The 8673-nt window shown below is 34.8% G+C and overlaps 1 protein-coding gene and 1 pseudogene across 1 annotated transcript; both read left to right on the top strand.

Annotated features, from left to right (window-relative positions):
• The first annotated feature begins 686 nt into the window (after positions 1 to 686).
• On the top strand, positions 687 to 1500 carry LOC146887626 (uncharacterized). The gene is made up of 3 exons (XM_085670546.1): positions 687 to 763; positions 1044 to 1146; positions 1234 to 1500. Exons 1-3 carry the CDS (start codon positions 696 to 698, stop codon positions 1495 to 1497), a joined length of 435 nt encoding a protein of 144 aa, XP_085526672.1. The 5' UTR covers positions 687 to 695; the 3' UTR covers positions 1498 to 1500.
• A 4892-nt stretch (positions 1501 to 6392) lies between these two features.
• Positions 6393 to 7912, top strand: LOC114179720 (putative carboxylesterase 12 pseudogene; annotated as a pseudogene).
• Positions 7913 to 8673: the final 761 nt, after the last annotated feature.

Here is an 8673-nt window from a genome sequence, read left to right on the forward strand (position 1 = left end):
GTCATTTCTTGAGTGGATTCATCCCATAGGACTTTCACGGTCCGGATCTCCTTGCCTCTCAACTGTTTAATTTGTGAATTCATAATTCGCACCGGTCCCGCCTCCATAGTCAAGTCCTCCCAAAGTTGAACATCGTCCGATTCCAACACATGCGAAGGATCTACAATATACTTTCTTAACTGTGACACATAAAAACGTTATGTAAGTTCGTCAATTGAGGTGGTAGCGCAATCTCATATGCCACAGGACCTATCCTCCGAGTAATCTGATACGGCCCAATGAACCTTGGGGTCAGCTTCTTTGACTTGAGCACTCTCCCAACGCCAGTGATTGGGGTCACCCTGAGAAACATATGGTCCCCAGCCTCAAACTCTAACGATCTCCTTCTTTTGTCAGCATAAGACTTCTGCCGACTCTGTGTAGCTCTCATCCTCTCCTGAATTGTCTTAACTTTATCAGTGGTCATCTGTAAAAACTCAGGACCCAGCACCACTGCCTCACCATCTATTTTATTTTTGGTGGTGCATTTAGATTTTGATGTGATTCTAATTTCTCAGAGAATATTACTGACATATAGTTAAATTCAAACCATTATTCTCATCTATTACCACACCCTTCCTTGTCTCATGTACATTCTTGTTATTCCTTGAGTTTGTTAAGTAAACCTCATAATTTTTGTGCAGTTCCTAACTTCTATGACGAGAATGAAGTTTTGTCAACAATCTCAAGTAGCCCTCAAGGCTTCCATGTTGCCATACTGGTGGTAATGAACTTTTAATTTTGGTATAAGTGATAAATCATGATGTCATAATTGTAAAATTTGATCAAAATGTAAACAAAAAGAAGGATGTTATCTAGTATGTTAGTTTAGAATGAGGTGGATATGGAAAAGTTGGGAGTTCTCTTACATAATGGTTAGGTGATTGAAAACATTATTTATCACCTTGTACATTTTTCTCTAATAATGTCTTGGCACTATTTGTCTCACTTTTTCAATGTCTACATCTGAAACTTGTAATTAATCTTTTTTACATTCTTTGAAGCTCACTACAAGAATTGCAAAACCAGCTTGAAGATCTTGAAGATGCACAAAGGGAGCAAAATGAAAAGCTTAGTGTAACTGTAACACTAATTTTGACACCATTGGTGAATATTATTATGTTATAATTAATTTCCTAGAATCACTTGCTTCTGAAATTTTGAGGTCATGGCACTCACTTGTTATTGCAGCAGGTCTCTATATCTAATCAAGAAGTTCTGGCTGGTGAGGGCAAGAAGAAACCTCCTCCTTCAAGTTGTTATCAAAGGCTAATAATGGAACCTCCAAGTTCACCTCTACACATGTCAAGTCCACAGTTTCTATTTCTTACATGTTGTCATGTTCATCCTGTGAAACTCATTCATGTTGCAATGTCTGTCAAGGATGCTAAAGTGAGTCATTTTCCAATTGCAGGGTTCCAAGGAGATTCAAAACCATACATTGACCCCATTAACTGAAAAGAAAAGGTGCATGATTTCTACCATGTTAATTATAATTCTAATGCGAAATTGTTTGCTTTAAGTTTTTAAATTTTTAATGCTTGTACAAGATTTGTTTTTGCAGATGTTTACTCTTTATGCATGTGTGTAGATCTTTGCATGAGTGTACGATTTAAGATATGCATGAGATGGAACTTGAAATACTGTAATTTATACTTGAAATAGTTACTACTAGTGGTAGATAATTTTGGGAATGGGGTTTATAGGTCAAGTTTATATTTATATTTTCTCATTATTTGCTCAAACCAGCCTTCACTCATTGCTTTGTGCATGAAAGTCTATTAGTTCTCCTATGATTGGTTTTTGTGTTTATTATTTCCCTTTAAGGTTGATTTGAAGATGAAGTGTCTTAAATTTTTCTTTTATTTTTATAGTTTTTTTCTATGCTTTCTGTTCATGGTCTTCTGCTGATCATTTGTAGGATTTCATGTGTCCTTAGATTCTAATGTTTTATTGTGTTAATTTAGAAAAGAAAGTTCTTGTATAGTGTGGTTTTGTTCTTGGGGTGGTTATGACAGGAGGAGAAACAAGAGTTGGATATGGATCTCTTATGGGTCTGGGAGGGTTTGGTGGAAGAGAAATAGGGGGTTGAGAGGATGGTGATGATGTGAAGTTGTTTGGGGTGGATCAGAGAAAAGCAATGTGTGAGATTGAGGAGGTTGGTCACTTCTTTCCCCTATATTTTTTTTCTTATTTTAATAACCTAATCTAATCTAAGCTCTTCAAATGATCATATTCTCCTTAACTGTGATTGTGGATCATCCTGTAGTGTGTTCAACCCTAATTCATCCCCTCTAATTAAGAACAGACTTAATCAAACCAATAACAATGTTTTTTCTTGTGCTCACTTGATATTGACGTTGTATGAGCTAAACCTACCAATTAAATTACAGTGGTGAGTATTAATAACAACACTATTAACCGTATAGAGTAGTAGCACCAACACGGGGAAAGTGTAAACAAAGTAGTAAGAGTGCAATTTTTACGAAAAAGAAAATTCTTAAAGACAAAGAGAGAGGACAAAATAAACTGATACACTGTTGGAAATTGAAGGAAGCTAGACGAGGCTATCAACTGGGGCCCTAGGGAGTGTGAGGTAAATAAGAAGTGCAGGAAGCTTAATTGAACTAGCAAAACCTTGGGACATTATTTTTTATTTCCCTCTATCATTTGGTCTTACATGTCACCAGTAAATAGTCTCTCTTCTCGTGTTCAAACATCCGTAGACATGTCTTCTCTTGTTTCTTTAGATGTACAAAATAGCAGTTCTAATCAGCTATCATATATATATATATATATGAAAAGCTTCGAAAGCTTCAAAGTCTTTGGATAGAGTGTGGTTCAGATCTTCAACTTTCTGGAGATACAACGAGTATTTTGGATGCTTTATATGCGACAAATCCTGATGAAACAGAGTCATCTGGTACGGCATCACAAATGTAGAATCTATTTACATTAATTGAATGCAACTCAAGATCAAAATTGTTTGAGAAGACACTTTTAATTCGAATGGGAATGAGTTTGGAAATCACACATATTCTGAAACAGAGAATTTTAAAGATTCCTTTCTTATCTTTCTCTCTTAAATGCATCTAACTGTAATATTTTTATGATATATATATATATATATATATATATATATATATATATATATATATATATATATATATATATATTTGTCAAAACTTCGGGTTAGAAAATCTACTTACTTTTTGGCAGTTGAATTATTTTAATGCATCAATTATATATGCAAGTATATAGTATTATACTCTGTCAACATAAAGATTTAAAGATGATATTTCAATCACACTACTCTAAAATTATCATACAACAACATATTTTTTTAACTGTCATCATATATTCTCCTGTTAAAAGTGACCATTGACTTAAATTCAAGAAAGAGACTAATAATATGATATTCTTATGCATATATAACATTATATATTTTTAACAATTTTAGTTATTTTATGCAAGTTATCATCATTTTGAATATTTTTTTGGCAAAAGATCATAATTTTAATTTATGATAAAATGAGTTGATGAATTTATAATAAGGTGGTATTAATGCATCGATTGATAAACTTACAACATATATATCTATTTTTACAGAATATGACTATGAGTGATAGTAGTGATTGTTTGCTCCCTGACGATTATCAAGATTGGTTAACCTTCAGCAGCGAAGGTTCTTCTGTGACTTTTGAAATTCCCCAAGTGAATGGGCGTAACTTGAAGAAAATGATAGAGGTAAATAAGAAATAAAGACTATATAAAATATAAGAGGTTTTGACATAGAGAAAATTGTGAAGTGAATGTTAATTTATGAGAGGGCATAAAAGAAGGTGATGTTTGGTAGCATCCATGAAGCAGCAAAAAAATGAGCTAAAAAGAAGGAACAATGGGGTTGTTTTGCACTCACGGAGACCTTAGGAGTGCATGAATATGTTTTGTTTTTTGCTTGGTTGCTTCTTGGCAAAGAGGTCAAGAGTAAAAAAAGAAAGGTGTGTTTGTTTAAAGCAACTCATGATTATTCTTTGTTGAAGTAACTGTTATAAAGAATTGTTCTTAAACAATATCTCTTTGCAGATGTTTGTAGAAGAAGTTATGAACTTTATTGAGCCACAAGGTATCTGGTCAAGGAAGTGTTTGTAATATCAAGTACCGCATTAGAAGGATGTTATTTAATTTTTCATTATGTTTATTTTTCTTATTTAAAACAAATAACATTGTAATGAGTTGTTAATTTTAACTTTTACACTTTGTCATATTGTAGACTTTGTTCTTTGTCCCTTTTATAAATGTTATATGCACAAATTATAATTACCAAAAAATTAAAATCTTTTCCTTTTATAATTTTTCTTTTATTTCAAGATTTATGTATTATTAAAAAATACGAAACAAACAAACAGACAATATTGGAGTTTTTAAATTGTAGGCATTAGTGGATGTTTTAAAAACCCCTGGCAGTAGCAGGGGTTTTAGAAACCCCTGGCAATAGCGGGGGTTTTGAAAACCCCTGGCAATAACGGGGGTTTTGAAAACCTCTAGCAGTAGCGGGGGTTTTGTAAACCCTTGGCAATAGCAGGGGTTTTAGAAACCCCAAGCAGTAGCGAAGGTTTTGAAAACCCCAAACAAGTTGTGTTTTTCCAGGGGTTGCTAAAAACCTCTGGTAATCTAATAACGACGTTGGTTCTTCCAGAGAAATTGCAAACTCCGGGTAAACTCATTAGTAGGGGTTAAAATCCCCAAAAATGTCAAATATAACCCTCACTAAAAGTAATTATTTTTGTAGTGGTAGCATAATAATTATTTATTATATTTATCACATATAGTAGCAAATATAATTTGGTGGTCCATTTGGTCGGAAATAACAACCTCTGTGGCTAAAACAATTATTTCTGGTAGTGATACGTTTGTAAATAAATAAAGGTTTAAATAGTCATTTGGTCCTAGTTTTGGTCGACTTTTTTCATTTTGGTCCTACTTTTGAAAATGTTTTCAATTTGGTCCTACCTTTCGTAATTTTTTTTCAATCAACTCCTTTTCATTAACTCCGTCTAAATCGTTAATGGAACAGTGCCATCATGGTGATTTTGTGTGACGTGGATACTGTTCAGTGACATGTCCGTTTGCACTGTGCTGACCATTTAATTGAAATTGTAGATTCATTTTAGGGTTTAAGTTGAATTAAACTGGGTTTAGGGTTGTTTATGTCGAATTGGGGATTTGGGGATTTTTTCATCGCTCTGTGAAATTCTGGAATTTTGCCATTGAGATCAATTTCTGGCATCCAAGGTTTACGCTCATCTTTACAATAAAATCACTACATTCATTACAATAAGAACACCTACAACAGCTAATGACAGTTGCATCTGTTTCTTCCAAACACTCAATGAATTTTCAATATAAGCAATCTTCTGCCTTTGCCTAGCGATAATGGCATCTCGCTCATTAGCACCCTCTTCGTAATACCACTTGAAAAAGTTGCATCCCAACACATCTTCACCATATCTCTGCAACACAAAAAAACCATGAAGATGAAAGTGAAACACTGAAAGTGAAAGAAACACCCAAAGTCGAACACTGGGAAACAAACCTTAAAGTTCGCATAGCCCCAAAATTGTTTACCCAAGTTCTTTGTAGTTCTAGTTGTGCGCACCACTGCAATGTCTCCGCAATCACAAATTGGGGGTGAACCTGAAACCCTAGAACCACCATGGCAGGAATTGCAAGTTCGGTGAATCCAGCTATTGCAAGAAGATGAAGATGTCCCACGAGACATTCCTTTTCAGCCGAACTTTAATGGAAGACAACCACAATGAACACAAACCCTAAATTTCAATTTAAAATCTGGGCTATGACAGTGCAAACGGACATGTCACTTAACAGTATCCATGTCACATAAAATCACAACGCTGGCACTGTTTCGTTAACGATTTAGACGGAGTTAACGAAAAGGAGTTGATTGAAAAAAAATTACGAAAGGTAGGACCAAATTAAAAATATTTTCAAAAGTATGACCAAAGTGAAAAAATTTCGACCAAAACTAGGACCAACTATTTAAGCCATAAATAAATAATGAACTTTGGATTGATGATTTTGTTTTTAAGAAAATGAAGTTTAAGGTCTTGACCATGAAATATTCAATTTTCTTTTAAAAGTACAAAGTACATATTATTAACATTAATACAACACAACTGAAAGTTATTGGAAAAAATATAAATAATGGTATGGGTTCTGCTTCATAACAAAAGTTACATCCATGTACTAATATTCAAGTTTTACTGCGTGAGATGCGAAGATATTAAAAGTAGAAATTGAGGAACGAGAATGACTTTTGACCTTACCTTACCTACATAATAGCCCTAGAAAGTTGACCATTCTCACGCCACCAATGCTTGCCTTATATTCTGCATGCACATGATAACAATAACACACTTTCTTCTCCATCGCCCTCCGCCATGGATTCCGGTCCTACCGAAGTAGCCTTCGATTTCTCACCCTTTCTCAAAATCTTCAAAGACGGTACCGTCCAGAGACTTGCCGGCTGCGACGTTGTTCCGCCGTGTTTGGATACCGAAACAAACGTGGAATCCAAAGACGTGGTAATCTCGAAAGACGACGACGTATCAGCCAGGATATTTATTCCCAAACTCAGCAATGAAACCCAAAAGCTTCCTCTCCTAGTCTACTTCCATGGTGGGGGGTTCTGCATAGAAACACCATACTCTCCTCCTTACCATAAATTCCTCAACTCAGTTGTTTCCAAGGCCCACATCGTTGCCGTATCTGTTCACTACCGAAGAGCCCCTGAACACCCCGTTCCCATTGCCTATGAAGATTCATGGACCTCGCTCAAATGGGTGGCGTCCCATTCCGACGGAAACGGCCCTGAGGAGTGCCTCAATCGCCATGTTGATTTCGGGAAGATTTTCTACGGTGGGGACAGTGCGGGAGCAAACATCGCACACAACATGTGTGTTCGGGCGGGGATCCACGGGCTTCCGGGTCTCAACGTTGAGGCAATTGTTTTGGTGCATCCCTACTTTTGGGGCGTGGAGCGAATCGGAAGTGAGAGCCAAAAGCCTGAACATCTTGCAGCGGTGGATAATTTGTGGCGTTTTGTTTGTCCCATCTCGGCAGGATCCGACGACCCGTTGATCAACCCGGCCACGGATCCGAATCTGGCGAAACTAGCTTGCAAGAGAGTGATGATCTTTGTTGCTGAGAATGATTTGATGAAGGATCGGGGTTGGTATTACAAGGAGTCGGTAGAGAAGTGTGGGTGGCAGGGTGTTGCAGAGGTGATGGAGGCAAAAGGAGAAAACCACGTGTTTCACCTCTTCAATCCACATTCTGACAACGCTGTCTCTGATAAGTTATATATATTTTTCATATACGGTTATGGGTATAGACATGGGCATGGTTATGGCATGGGCATTGGGAGATTGTGATTCCATATGGTTATATGACATTAGTCTTACACATATAAGACCTTAGACACCACTTTTACACCAAAACCTTAAGGCAATGTTGTTATGGGTCTTTATTCTTATATAGTGTTTAACTTTGTCTTTTCTATCCAATGTGGGACTTTTTGACTCACACTTGGACTATTCCCAACAGTCTCCCTGCTCAATCGATTTGTTTCCTTCATCAAGCATAGTAGTTAATAATTAACTATGTCTGCAAAACTTAGGAATTAGCACACAAATTTTCATTGTTACTTGCAACATGTTTGTACAAAATAAGAAAGCCAAAAAAATAAAATTGAGGGTTTGAAAAGCAATTTATATCAGTCAGCTACTTGTTGTGCATCTGATAGATTCTTAATTTTGAATTATTTGTAATTCGGATCTTTTTATTGTTGTTACAATATTAATATTTTAACTTTTAATTATTCTTAATTTTATTAAATTTTTATTTTAACTACTTATAGTTTGTATTACTTTAAACAATAATGCAGTGCGAGGTTTGAAACGCATGCATATTCTCGTCACTTATTTAGGTATATAGACATGTTAAATATGTTTTTATAACTGAAAATTGAACCCAAGTGTTACACAGTTCTAAATTAAGAATTTAAAATTGCGCAAAAAGAAATTATAGAGCAAATTACAAATTTTATAAAATATAAGTATTTCTAAAGATAAATATGAATTCATCCGGTTCCATTAAAGTGTTTATTCTTTTTTGTAGACCATGATGTGTAGAAAGCAAAGTGGGGAAACCAGGTTTTAAAACCCACAAGAACAAATTAGAATTTCAAAAGCTTAAAATTTATCAAGAAGAAAACCATAGCTAATAAAAGTGCACATTGCTTCCCATCACATTTCATGAGTGTCATAAAAGTAAACTTAAATTTGTGCATTTTCTATGTCTTGATATGAATTTCCAAGAAACGATATGTTTACTTTATTTCTTATTTTGAGAATAATAACAGCATAATTATTGATACCTATGTGGCTAGGTGAATAGCTATTATTACACAGTATGTTTTATCTTTTTTTTTTTGCAGTTCTATTATAATAAGTTATTCGTTTTAGGTTTGTAATTTTTTATCAAAAGATTAAGATTTGAGTGTTAACTTTTGTCTTATTTTATTAATTATTGTTTTAATTTAACACATATTTT

Source organism: Vigna unguiculata, chromosome 3 (genome assembly GCF_037176805.1).
Source record: "Vigna unguiculata cultivar grain cowpea cultivar isolate G323 ecotype 2 chromosome 3, ASM3717680v1, whole genome shotgun sequence".
NCBI lineage: Eukaryota > Viridiplantae > Streptophyta > Magnoliopsida > Fabales > Fabaceae > Vigna > Vigna unguiculata.